A 13,461-nucleotide genomic window follows, 5' to 3' on the forward strand; every position below is an offset into this window, starting at 1 on the left:
GGAGGTCTCTGTTAAGGGAACAGGGAACTGTGGAGGTCACAGTTAAGGGAACGGTCCGCTATGGAGGTCAGTGTTAAGGGGTGCGGTGCTGTAGAGGTCACTGTTAAGGGGGCGGGCTGTTGTGGAGGTCACATTTAAAGGGAACAGATTTCACTGTTATAAGTGAATACTGTCGATATCTTTTAACGACACACACAAACATTAAAAATCCAACACACACAAACATTAAAAGCCGGGTCCTTCTGCTAGTATATATATATATATTTATTATTTATTTTTTATAAAGTAGGTTTACATAGTACTGCAAAGCTAATTCGTTTTACTGTTCTCTTATAGCATTAATGCATTAAAACAATGGTAGCATAAATTTATTTCTTAGCCTGTTTTTGTTTTATTGGGTTATCTCATCTAAAATGGGACTAGTTTCAGACAAAGCACCCAGCTGCCTCTTCTTTATTTCAATGTCCAGCTTCATGTTCTCTATTTGAAGGTAGAGGTACTGCACTTGTAGGTACTTAATCCATTCATCTGGAGTTGAAGTGCATTTCCGAGCTTCTTCTTGTAATTCCCAGATTTGATCACACACAGGTTCTATGAATTAAGAATATTCATTGTTACCCTTCAATATATTTTCAGAATAGTTTTCAGAACAAAAAAATAATCTTCATAAAGGGGAAAGGGGTTGTCTCATCTCAGACATTGATGGATATTGCTATGATATGGCTATTTTTGGAACCCTCATAGCAGTGAATGGAAAGCACCAATGTATGCTTGGTGCGCTCTCCTTCACTTTTGGGGCCCGTTCTGGAGATCAGACTGGGTACCAGAGGTGGGACCCACATCTGTCTGACTAGCGATATGCCATGAATGTCTGAGATGAGATAACCCCTTTAAAAGGTGACTGATAACCAATAAATTCTCAGCTGAAGTGAAATGTCCACCCTGGTCACAGCAGTAATTGGCTGAGTGGTCATATGTTGTGTATCGAGAGGAACCAGATAGGAGAGATTGTTGGGGAAGTAACAAACAAAAATTAGATGTTCCAACAGATAATTTATCAATCACGTGAAAAATTAAGTTAAATATCTCAAGGCTAACATGACAATTTAAAAAAATACCTTTATTATAATTCTGTAGATGGGTATAAATGTGAAAGTGTCCAAAAATTATTTCCCTGTTTTACCCTAAATATTTCTCAGCCCAGGGTCACCCCCTGATGGTGAAGGTTCCCTGTCCTCGTTCCTAGAACCTAGAAGTTCCCTATCCAGACCTTAATACCTTAATATATCCAGTAGTCATAGAACATACATGTACAATTAGATAATTATAGTCTCTTATTAGATATAAGAAAATATATAGAATTAAACAAAACGTAAATAAAGTGACTCCAACGTGTTTCACCTCCTCCTTGAGGTTCATCAGGGGGTTATGAAAAAAGTGGGGAAAAAAAACATGTAGGGATGAAAGAAACTTTATGAGCAACAAGATATATATGGATAATACTGAGCTCCTGAACAGGTAGTGGGGGAAGGTATACATCCCGATATAGAATAACTCAGCCAAGGATGACTGGCTGGGGAACCCACACGGCGTGTCCTGCAGATGTATAGCTGATGCGGCTAATGGTTGTGCTCCAGCTTTAAGCGCTGGCGCTACATGGAGCTTCCGCATGCCGGTACGGTGAAACACAACTGTGGAGCGCATCACGTAACTTCCTATTAATGGAACGCAAACTCCCTGAGTACTATAAGATGAGGCGCAAGGGTAAAAAACAATACTTAGTAAGCGTGCAGTATAATATAAAATAGAAGGTGGGAGGATTTAATTATAATATATCGATAATTCAAGCCTGCGTTATCTGCACTTGAGCCAGTCCCTTTACCCCCTAGGAAGGGTGACTGGGATTGAAAGATTATCCAAAAGGAGACTGAATGGATTTATCACTTTCGATCCCAGGCAGCCGTGGGCTTAAATGAAAGATTAACTTTCACTTGCTTCATTTGATTCATTTTGTTCTCTGCTGTCTTTTTGTTTTGTTTTTATTTGCTTCTGCCTCTAATATCTATAAGGTACCTTTGTTTGGTTTATTGGTGTAAGAAGAACCTTATTTCTGGTGACTTGCATTTGTCACCATATCATTTTTTCGTGTTACCTAGGGTACCCCATTATCTAATAGGTCAACCTTTTCTTTGTCTCTCCAATATTTTCAAGATAAATAGTTTGAGACGCACAGGTCTGAATGACCACCATACGGGGTGCCCACAGTCGAGTAGTATCACCCCGCTACTCAAAAATGGAAATCGTATATATTAAAAAGAGACTGGGCACACCTCCAGATATTGGGCCACTGTTTTTAATGGTTAAAATTAGTTCAAAGTAATTAGACAGACAGTAGTATAAAAGTAGCAATATTCAGACTAACACTGGTATAATCGGACAAATAGTAATACAATTTTACACTTTATAAATATCAAATAGATAGTGAGCACTGTTAAATAAAATCCTATATAATTAGATATTGCTAAAATGCTTGACTAATAAAATGCTTAAATCACATAAAAAACCAAAGCGTTAATAGTGGTTTAGAGATGGAGCTCGACAGCAGTCATATGAGTAGCGCAATAGTCATATGAATAGCATAATTGTGGAGAATGGCTAGCAATGGTAATGGGAGAGTTCCTTAGGAGTTGCCGTAAATTGGAGCAAACTATATGAAGTAGTTAACTCCGTGTCTCACAGGCAGCTTTGTACTGCCTGTATAGCGCATGCAGTGAATTTGAGTCAATGCAAGGAGAAGTTGAACGAACAGCGGTGTCCCGCTGTATGTGTGCTTCAACAATATTGTCTTGTTATATTGTGGGTATAACGACCTCTAAGTCGGAATGGTCTTACCCTCTTGGTGCGGCTCCAGCCGTCCTGCGAAGATCAAGTATGCTTGCGTTTTCTTTCCTCCAGAATTTCTTACCCTAGCGTAGACTTGTACACGTGGGTCCGCCGGTTTGGCTTCGGATCCAATTAGGTGTGATTTTCTACGTGGGTTTTCAATGGACACTGAATAGCAGTCGTTGTCCTTGTGGGTAGTGCACTACTCCTTTGGTTGATGGGGGGTCTGACCAGACGCGTTTCGGGGCTGAGATATCCCCTTCTTCAGTGGTAATCAGACCTCCCCCCCCCCCCCCCCCCGAAGTGTCTCTTTTATATGGTGAAAAAGGTTTGAAATCTAGGTCCGGCTCAGGTCATCACCCGGAACTACTCCCAGTTTTTTATTTAACCCTTGCATATGTTTTTATAGCTTGAGCGCAATGATTCCATTCTTTAATACATCCTCCAATTTTTCCTCTCTGTTCATACGTATAGCACACTTATCTATAGTTTCATATATATTATAGATGACTGCAATGTATATATACACATATCTATGTATTTTGCCCTCCTAATTATCCATTCTATTTTAAAACAAAGTTCGTATAGTGGCACTCTATAACAATGGTATGATTACATCTGAATAAACAATGATAATAATGATAAAATATGTAAAATATATCATAAAATATATCATAAAATATAATATGCAATACACGGAGAAAAAGGCACATGATATACCCGAATTTAAAGTTAATATTGTGGACACGTCCATTTATAATTATATAATAAGTGCATGAAGGATGGAACACAGATTTTTCCAATTGGTTATATATGGTAGGATATATAGTTTTTTATAGTTTTTTATAGAAACTATCTTCCAAAAACGTAGTTATTTGTTAGTAAAATAATTTGTAATAATTTAGTTTTGTAATGAGGGGTCCTCCATCCGTAAAAAACAATACTTAGTAAGCGTGCAGTATAATATAAAATAGAAGGTGGGAGGATTTAATTATAATATATCGATAATTCAAGCCTGCGTTATCTGCACTTGAGCCAGTCCCTTTACCCCCTAGGAAGGGTGACTGGGATTGAAAGATTATCCAAAAGGAGACTGAATGGATTTATCACTTTCGATCCCAGGCAGCCGTGGGCTTAAATGAAAGATTAACTTTCACTTGCTTCATTTGATTCATTTTGTTCTCTGCTGTCTTTTTGTTTTGTTTTTATTTGCTTCTGCCTCTAATATCTATAAGGTACCTTTGTTTGGTTTATTGGTGTAAGAAGAACCTTATTTCTGGTGACTTGCATTTGTCACCATATCATTTTTTCGTGTTACCTAGGGTACCCCATTATCTAATAGGTCAACCTTTTCTTTGTCTCTCCAATATTTGTTTATGTCTATTATATAAAAAAAAAATCCCTTGTGTGCGCTGATGGTCCTTTTTTGCTAAATCAAAAATAGTCTTAGGATAACTCAAGCTTGAATTATCAATATATTATAGTTAAATCCTCCCACCTTCTATGTTATTTTATACTGCACGATTTCTAAGTATTGTTTTTTACCCTTGCACCTCATCTTATAGTACTTGGAGAGTTTGCGTTCAATGGTGCGTTCTATTAATAGGAAATTACGTGATGCGCTCCCCAGTTGCGTTTCACCGTACCGGTGTGCGGAAGCTCCATGTGGCGCCAGCGCTAAAAGCTGGAGCACTACAGCGCAACCATTAGCCGCATCAGCTATACATCTGGCGGCTACGCCGTGTGGGTTCCCCAGCCAGTCGTCTTTGGCTGAGTTATTCTATATCGGGATGAATGCCTTCCCCCACTACCTGTTCAGGAGCTAAGCATTATCCATATATATCTCGTTGCTCATAAAGTTTCTTTCATCCCTACATGTCTTTTTCCACTTTTTTCATAACCCCCTGATGAACCTGACTACTGGATATATTAAGGTAGGGTCTGGATTGGGAATTTCCAGGTTCTAGGAATGAGGACAGGGAACCTCCACCATCAGGGGGTGACCCTGGGCTGAGAAATATTTAGGGTAAAACAGGGAAAGTTCACCTTACCATCCTCTTCCTGATACTGAGATCATATTTTTTAACATTTTTTTTCTTTTTTGGCAAATTATTTTTGAGACTGTTGGGGACCCAGAATGTGACAGAACAGAGGTGGTGAGGAACAGGTGAGGTAATGCATTTTTTTTTTTTTTTAATCTTTTCTATAAAATGAAAAAAAAATACCTTCAAGCCATTTGAATACCATTTTGTTAAACAGAATAAAGATGTTTTATTTTTTTTATATATCCTCATGACTGATCAGAGCTCTGGGCTTCTGACACATAGATACATACATAGACATAGTTTTAAAAGCTAACATATTGGATGCCTGCAGATGTAATTTTTGAGCGCTAAGGAGCCTAATGAATCCTGTTTGTACATTGAATTCGATAATGACACAGATTTGCCAGTGCATTGAGTATGGGGTTTACTGCTGGATGAAGGCATCTGGTTCTGAAAAATTACAGACAGGGGTAAACAGGGAACAGTCAGATTAGGGAATATCATAAACCTGCCTAGTATTTTTTTTCTTAGGGGTGTAAAATTCCCTATTAAACTCCACATCAAATATATATCTGTTTGGCTTCTCCTGCACTACAACATGTAGCATTTAGATTGCATTGCATTTTTTGTGACAGCTCCTTAAAATTAAATAAATTGTGAATTAACTTGATTGTACAGGGTAGTGCATTCCAAAGGAATAGTACAGCTCAGGAAAAGTCTTGAAGATATACATTCATATATATATATATATATATATAAAAAAATCCTATATAATGAAATCCTATAAAATTGATCCATAAAAGTTCCCATATGTTTACATAGACATTGGTCTCTTAATACTAACGCTTCAGAAAGAGTCTCAAACGTGTAGCTCACTCTTAGGCAGTACGATCCACAGTCTTGATCATATAGTATATCAGTGAGTATAAGTGATGGATTTGAAGTCCAGTTTGCTTGTCTCTGCCTGTGGCGGTCTCCCACCACAGGTCAGTGCACTCACCTGACTTCTTTACTTCAATGTGGAGTATCCTCCGATACTGTGTTTCCACGATGCCGTTGCAGTGGTTGACAGCCTCCTTGCAGCTTTCAGCTGTGCGTCCCACGTGTTGCTGGCATCCTGCGTCTTACCAGCATTCCACGTGATCAGGACGTTTTTTCATTGGTTTAGAGTTCCTGTAGTGAATCGGGGGTGGTGTCAACTCCCGTCTATACGATTTTTCGTTACTTATTCGTAACTTCACGTGTTAACATGGGTCCGGATTCAGTGCGGGTGCAGTGAACGCATTGCACCCGCACTGAATCCGGACCCATTCACTTCAATGGGGCTGTGCACGAGTGGTGATTTTCACGCATCACTTGTGCGTTGCGTGAAAATCGCAGCAAGTTCTATATTCTGTGTTTTTCACGCAACGCAGGCCCCATAGAAATGAATGGGGCTGCATGAAAATCGCAAGCATCCGCAAGCAAGTGCGGATGCGGTGCGATTTTCACGCATGGCTGCTAGGAGATTATAGGGATGAGCAACTCCAGACCCCATTAAAGTCTATTCACTGTATTATTTTCCCTTATAACATTGTTATAAGGGAAAATAATAGCATTCTTAATACGCATTGTACCCGCTCAGAAAACTCTCCCGTGTGAAAGGGGCCTTAGGCTTGTGGACACTGAGGCCTTCCGCAGCCTGATGTTGGCGGCTGTCCCTCGCTATGCAGTACCCAGCCGCCACTATTTTTCACAGTGTGTCGTGCCCGCCTTACACCAGAATGTGTCCCGTAACATTAGCCGTGCCGTGACCAACACAGTTACTGGGAAGGTCCACTTAACCACTGACACGTGAACAAGTGCTTTCATCCAGGGACGCTACATTTCCCTGACGGCACACTGGGTGAACGTTGTGAAGGCCGGGAGCGAGTCGTACCCTGGGATGCCACAAGTGCTACCGACGCCAAGGATTGCGGGCCCTAATTCCATCAGAGTTTCTGCCACCACCTACGTTAGTGGCTCCAACCCCCACTTCTCCTCCTCCGCCTACTTCACTTCCACCTCAGAATTATACTCTTGCAGCACCAGTCAGCCATCAGTAGGTAGCAGGAAGCAGTGTAGCACTGCAGTGGAGAAGCGGCAACAGGCCGTGCTTAAGCTAATCTGCTGAACAGCACACCGCCGCAGAGCTGTGGCAGGGGATAAGAGACCAGACTAAGCTGTGGCTCTTGCCACTCAACCTAGAACCAGGCATGGTTGTGTCTGATAATGGCCGTAACTTGGTGGCGGCTTTGGAGCTCGGGAAGCTCACACACATCCAATGCCTAGCCCACGTCCTCAACTTAGTGGTTCAGCGATTTCTCAAAACCTACCCCAATTTGCCTGAACTGCCGGTGAAGGTGTGGCGCGTGTGTGCCCATTTCCGCAAGTCATCGACAGCTTCCGCCGGTCTGCCAACGCTGCAGCAGCGCTTACAATTGGCAGCTCACCAACTGTTGTGCGACGTGAGCATGCGCTGGAACTCCACGTTCCACATGTTGGCCAGGCTTTGTGAGCCGCAAAGGGTAGTAGTGGAATACCAGCTGCAACATGGTCGTCGCCTTTCCAGTCAGCTTCCGCTCTTCACAAGCGAGGAGTGGGCATGGATGTCTGACCTCTGTGAGGTTTTAAGAATCTTTGAGGAATCAGCTCAGATGGTGAGCGGCGATAACGCTATTATCAGCGTCACCATCCCACTTCTGTGTCATCTCAAATGCTCACTGCTCACAATTAAGGCTGACGCTTTGCATGTGGAAGAGGTGGAAATGGGGGAAGACATTACACAGGGTGATAGCCAGACCACCCTTAGTTCGTCTTATCAGTGCAAATTGGATGATGATAATGAGGAGGAGGAGGAACAGGAGGAGGAGCAGGAGATGGTTGCCTCTGCTACAGAGGTTTGTACACATGGAAGTTTATTTAATCTGTTCAGTGTGGATGGGCAGAATAGGAGGAAGAGGATGAGGAGATTGAGAGTCATCCTCCTGATGACAACAGTGAAGTTTTGCCTTTTCCGTGACTCACACGTTTCACGCATTTTTGACAATATCGATTACTGGTTGTTCACCCTTGTCGACCCCCGCTACAAAGAGAACTTCTCATCTCTCATTACTGTGGTGGACGAGCAAAATGGTGCAATACCAGAAGGTCCTTGTGGAAAAATTGCTCCAAAAATTTCCAGCTGACAACGCTGGCAGCAGAGTAGGTAGTTCCTTGGGCAACTGAGGAGGGGAGACGAGGGGAACACACAGCAGTTTCAACAGAGGCAAGGCAATACTCTCCAAGGCCTGGTACAGTTTCATGACACTCCGCCAGCACCCTCACCCTGAAGCGCGGCCTGAACATAAAGGCACTTTTAAATGCTTTTTTTTTTATAATGTACTGAATACACTCTATTACCATGCACCCCTTCCACCACAAAAAATGGTATATGGTTGAATCTTCCTTTTCTCATCCCCATCCTCCTCTTCCCTTATATCAACATGCATATTAGTCTGCCCTCGCTTCTAATGTTGTAGAGGGTCAGCTTACCTGTAGGCCCTCGCATATAATGTTTCAGAGGATCAGCTCACCAGCAGGCCCTCGCCCATATTTATTTCGATGCGCAGATCAGCAGCAGGCACTTGCCTCTAATGTTTTAAAGGGTCACCAGCAGGCCCTTGCTTCTAATGTTTCTGAGGGTCACCAGCAGGCCATGAATCATAATTTTTCAAGGGTGTGTATGATGTGTATTTGAGTGCTGGTTCCTTGTAATTTTTGGCAGCCCTTTCACTTAGTGCATAGGCGTTATAAGTGTAGGAGTCCCACTACCTGAACAATTGTACTACAATGTGAATAAGGCCCTCTATTATGTGATATACAGGTTGTATCGGAGTGCCTCTTCCTTGTAATTTTTGGCAGCACTTTCACTTTATATACAAGTAAATATACAGAAAAGAATGTTTCCTAACAATTTTTCCTCTAAAATCGATTTTATCTTCGGTTTTGTGCGTATTAGCGCCAGTCTGTAAAAGTGGCGTACTACTCGGACAACATCGTTCCCAGCAGCGACCTGGGAGTCCAAGATGAATCCAGATATTCTCCCCATGCTGTTCCTGAACCATTTCGGTATTGTTTCCATCAATTTTTGACCTTTTCCTATGAACCAGACACCCTCCCCTCTTCAGAGCAGGGGGTGCCTGGTTTTAATGCTCGGGTTCTCCCATTGACTTCCACTGTGCTCGGGTGCTCGGTATAGTACACGAGCATCCCGAGGTGTTCGACCCAAGCACTTTGGTGCTCGATCAACACTAATCACTTTCTCATTAACCAGTACAGGACCTCCGCACGCAGGATCGCGTCCTGGCGGCGGCCCTGTAATTCCTCCTGGACGCGCTGGCGCGTGCTCTCGCAAGATGCGAGATTTCGGGCAGAGCCGGGAATCGTTAAAGGAGTATTTCGTCACCAGCCTGCCAGCCAATGATCATCGCTGGCAGGCTGGTGACTTTTAAAAAATCGAATCAGAAGCCATTTAACACATTATATTTATAAATATAAGGTGTTAAATGGCTTGTGTGCTCCTCTGCGGGTTCTTTTCGTCGGTTGGTCCCAGCAGAGGAGCACACATCACAGTGAGTATACAAACACCACACATTTAGCCCCAGATCACCACCATAACCCCAATTAACCCCTTGATCGCCCCTTGATCACCCCTGTCAATCACTAGTGAAAGGGAAAAATGTGATCAGTGTAAACTGTCACTTTTTTTTTTTCACTAGTATTGACTGTTAGGTTTTAGGATAGTTTAGGCCCCTTTGTTAGGTAGTTAGCGTCGGTTAGCGCCCAGCCCACCGCACCGCAGTCACTGATTCGCTGATTAGCGTATCGCTAATCAGCATTGGTACTTTTATAGTATCTGTAAGTGATCAGAACTGATCACAGTCAGATCTATAATAGTATTAGTGTCACCTTAGTTCGCCCTCCACCCAAAACGCAGTGTTTGTCCGATCAGGCCTGATCGGTCGCCCACACGTGTGTTCACCCACGCCCGCCCCGCCGCAGTGACAAAAAATTATAATTTTTTTGATAACTACACAATCACTTTACAAGCGCTGTGGCGATAAAAAAAAAATCAGTTTTGATTTGACGAATCCAGCGTGTCAGAATACGAACCTGTAGAAAGCAGTGGCAGTCTGACCCAAAGTTCGGACGAGGAGGTTGAGGTCCCTGATACCACCAGGCATACCCGGTACCGTGTTGCTAGACCACAGGTTGTGCAGGATCCACTTCAAGGGCAGCAGAGTGGGGCTGGCGCTGTCGGATTACGTGGTGAGGCATACACCAGCAGCGCAGCCCATCCTGGACCTAGTACCAACACTGCCGTACAACATGGTGAAGTGGCGAGCACCAGAAGGGCAGTTGAAGCTGGTACGGTGGCACATGCATTAGTTCCCCCGTTGCAGCCATCGCACAGACAGGCCCGTAGAGCCCCTAGAGTCCCTGAGGTGCTGACAAACCCTGATTGGCAGCCCCCAACTTCAGCCACACCAGTAGTTCCCCCTTTCACCACCCAGTCTGGAGTTTGGGTTGAGACAGCTCAGATTTTTTTTTAGCTGTTCTTGACTGCGGAGCTGTTGGACTTAGTCGTGGCAGAAACAAATTGATATGACACTCAATTTATAGCCACCAACCCAGGAAGCTTTTATGCCTAGTCTTTCCGGTGGAAACCCGTCCAAGTTTCCGAAATGAAAACTTTTCTGGGCCTTCTCCTCAACATGGGCCTAACAAAAAAGCATGAATTGCGGTCATATTGGTCCACGAACCCAATTCATCACATGCCCACAAGTTCTCTGCTGCCATGTCCAGGACACGATTTGAGACCATCCTGCGTTTCCTGCACTTTAGTGACAACAGCACCTCTCGTCCCAGAGGCCACCCAGCTTTTGACCGGCTCCACAAAATTCGGCCCCTCATAGACCACTTTAACACCAAATTTGCAGATTTGTATACCCTTCAGCAAAACATCTGCATAGACGAGTCCCTTCTACATTTTACTGGGCGCCTTGGCTTCAAACAATACATCCCAAGCAAGAGCGCCCGGTATGGGGTCAAATTGTATAAGCTCTGTTAAAGTGCCACAGGCTATACGCACAAATTTCGAGTCTATGAGGGTAAAGATCAAACCCTGGAGCCGGTCGGTTGACCTGACTACCTGGGGAGCAGTGGGAAGACAGTCTGGAACTTGGTGTCACCCTTATTTGGCAAGGGGTACCATCTGTATGTGGACAATTTTTACACAAGTGTGCCCCTCTTCAGGCATTTGTTTTTAGAACAGATTGGCTGCTGTGGCACCGTGCGACCTAGTCGCCGGGGCTTCCCCCAATGGCTTGTACCACCCGTCTTGCCTGTGTAATGAAGAACTGCTTGCGGTGAAATGGAGAGACAAGCGTGACATTTACATGCTCTCCTCCATTTACGCGGACACGACAATCCAAATAGAACGAGCAACCGGAGTCATTGAAAAGCCCCTCTTGGTCCACGACTATAATTTGCTCATGGGAGGGGTGGACTTCAATGACCAGATGTTGGCTTCCTATTTACTTTCCCGCAGAACCAGATACTGGTATAAGAAGGTGTCTGTATATTTAATTCAATTGGCTCTGTATAATAGTTTCTCTACAGTAAGGCTGGGAGAACAAGATACTTCCTCAAATTTCAGGAAGAGATCATCGAGAACCTCCTGTTTTCCAGTGTAGTGAGCCGTCTACACGAGCGACATTTACCCAGTGTCGTTGCTGGTACCCCAAACCAACCGCCACCCCGAAAAAAATGTTGTGTCTGTAGCAGGAGTGGAATAAGGCGTGACACCCGCTATTTCTGTCCTGACTGCCCTGACCACCCTGCCCTATGCTTAGGGGAGTGTTTCCGGAAGTACCACACACAGGTACACTTAGCATAGGGATTGCATCTCACAGGACAGGCACACAGGGCTCTTAGGGCCATTTCACTAACAGCTGCTGCAAACCCTTCCTTTCACCTGGAACAAAGTGCATAATGTACTTTGCCACATCTCTGGGCATTTTGCGCTTTGCACATTGTCCCATGGGGAAGGAAGAGGTTTGTCCTATAAAGGTAAAAAAAAGCAAAACAAAAAAAAATCACCGGTAAGCAAAAAAGTTAATGTTCTGTTCCAAAAGTTCATAAAAGTTAATGTTCTGTTCAAATGTTATTATAAAATTCATGTTAATAAATTTATTGCGTTGCGGACTGTTTTTTTCTTTTTTTACCTTCTAGGTGGACCAACCGATGAACCAGCTGCAGCACTGATGTGCATTCTGACAGAAGCATTGCGCTCCTGTCAGATTACACAAAGGTCGGTGTATGCGGCGCTGCAAGACGAGATTTCTCCTCTGCAGTAATAAAGATATGTTTGCCGAGGCTTATGAGCTGAGGAGCGGTGTTCATATGCTTTGGCAAACACTTTGCATATAAAAAAAAATAATCGGCAATGATTTATTCATCCACATCGATTGATGTGAATGGAGAAATCGGGTTTGCCAGGGCATACGAGCTGAGTGGGTATGGATGTTGGGCGGAGCTCCTATGTCCTGGGAGAAGCCTTTCCCCTCCTTTTTTTTTTTTTGGGCAGAGATTTTTTCATCCACATTGATCGATGCGAATGAAGCAATCTGTGCCGTTCATTTTTTCTTTCAGCCGAGAGGCTGAACGGAAAAAAAAAATCTCATTGCCCATATGCTCAATATAAGGAGAATAGCAGAAACTCCTAATGCTGGCCATACATGTAATGATTGCGGAGACCCTCAAATGCCAGGGCAGTACAAACACCCCACAAATGAACCCATTTTGGAAAGAAGACACCCTAAGGTGTTCGCTGATGGGCATAGTGAGTTCATAGAAGTTTTTATTTTTTGTTACACGTTAGCGGAAAATTATATATATATTTTTTTCTTACAAAGTCTCATATTCCACTAACTTGTGACAAAAAATAAAAACTTCCATGAACTCACTATGCCCATCACAAAATACCTTGGGGTGTCTTATTTCCAAAATGGGGTCACATGTGGGTTATTTATACTGCCCTGGCATTTTAGGGGCCCTAAAGCGTGAGAAGAAGTCTGGAATCCAAATGTCTAAAAATGCCCTCTGAAAGGAATTTGTGCCCCTTTGTGCATCTAGTTTGCAAAAAAGTGTCACACATGTGGTATTGGCGTCCTCAGAAGAAGTTGGGCAGTGTGTTTTGCAGTGTCTTTTTACATTTACCCATGCTGGGTGAGCGAAATATCTCTCTAAAATGACAACTTTGTATAAAGAAATTTGAAAGTTGACTTTTAGAGAGATATTTCTCTCACCCAGCATGGGTATATGTAAAAATACACCCCAAAACATGTTGCCCTACTTCTTCTGAGTACGGCGATACCACATGTGTGACACTTTTTTGCAGCCTAGGTGGGCAAAGGGGCACAAATTCTAAAGAGCACCTTTAGGATTTCACAGGGCATTTTTTACACATTTG

At 43.2% G+C, this 13,461-nt stretch overlaps 1 protein-coding gene across 2 annotated transcripts in view; it reads right to left on the bottom strand.

Annotated features, from left to right (window-relative positions):
- Positions 1-240: 240 nt before the first annotated feature.
- LOC122932833 (complement decay-accelerating factor-like) overlaps positions 241-13,461 on the bottom strand; it is a 37,435-nt gene continuing 24,214 nt past the window's right edge. For both annotated transcript variants that reach the window (XM_044287468.1, XM_044287466.1), the window contains one exon: positions 241-591. In XM_044287468.1, the coding sequence (XP_044143403.1) occupies positions 579-591 (13 nt within the window). In that variant the 3' untranslated portion in view covers positions 241-578. The remainder of the gene's footprint in view (positions 592-13,461) is intronic.

Source organism: Bufo gargarizans, chromosome 3 (genome assembly GCF_014858855.1).
Source record: "Bufo gargarizans isolate SCDJY-AF-19 chromosome 3, ASM1485885v1, whole genome shotgun sequence".
Classification (NCBI taxonomy): Eukaryota; Metazoa; Chordata; class Amphibia; order Anura; family Bufonidae; genus Bufo; species Bufo gargarizans.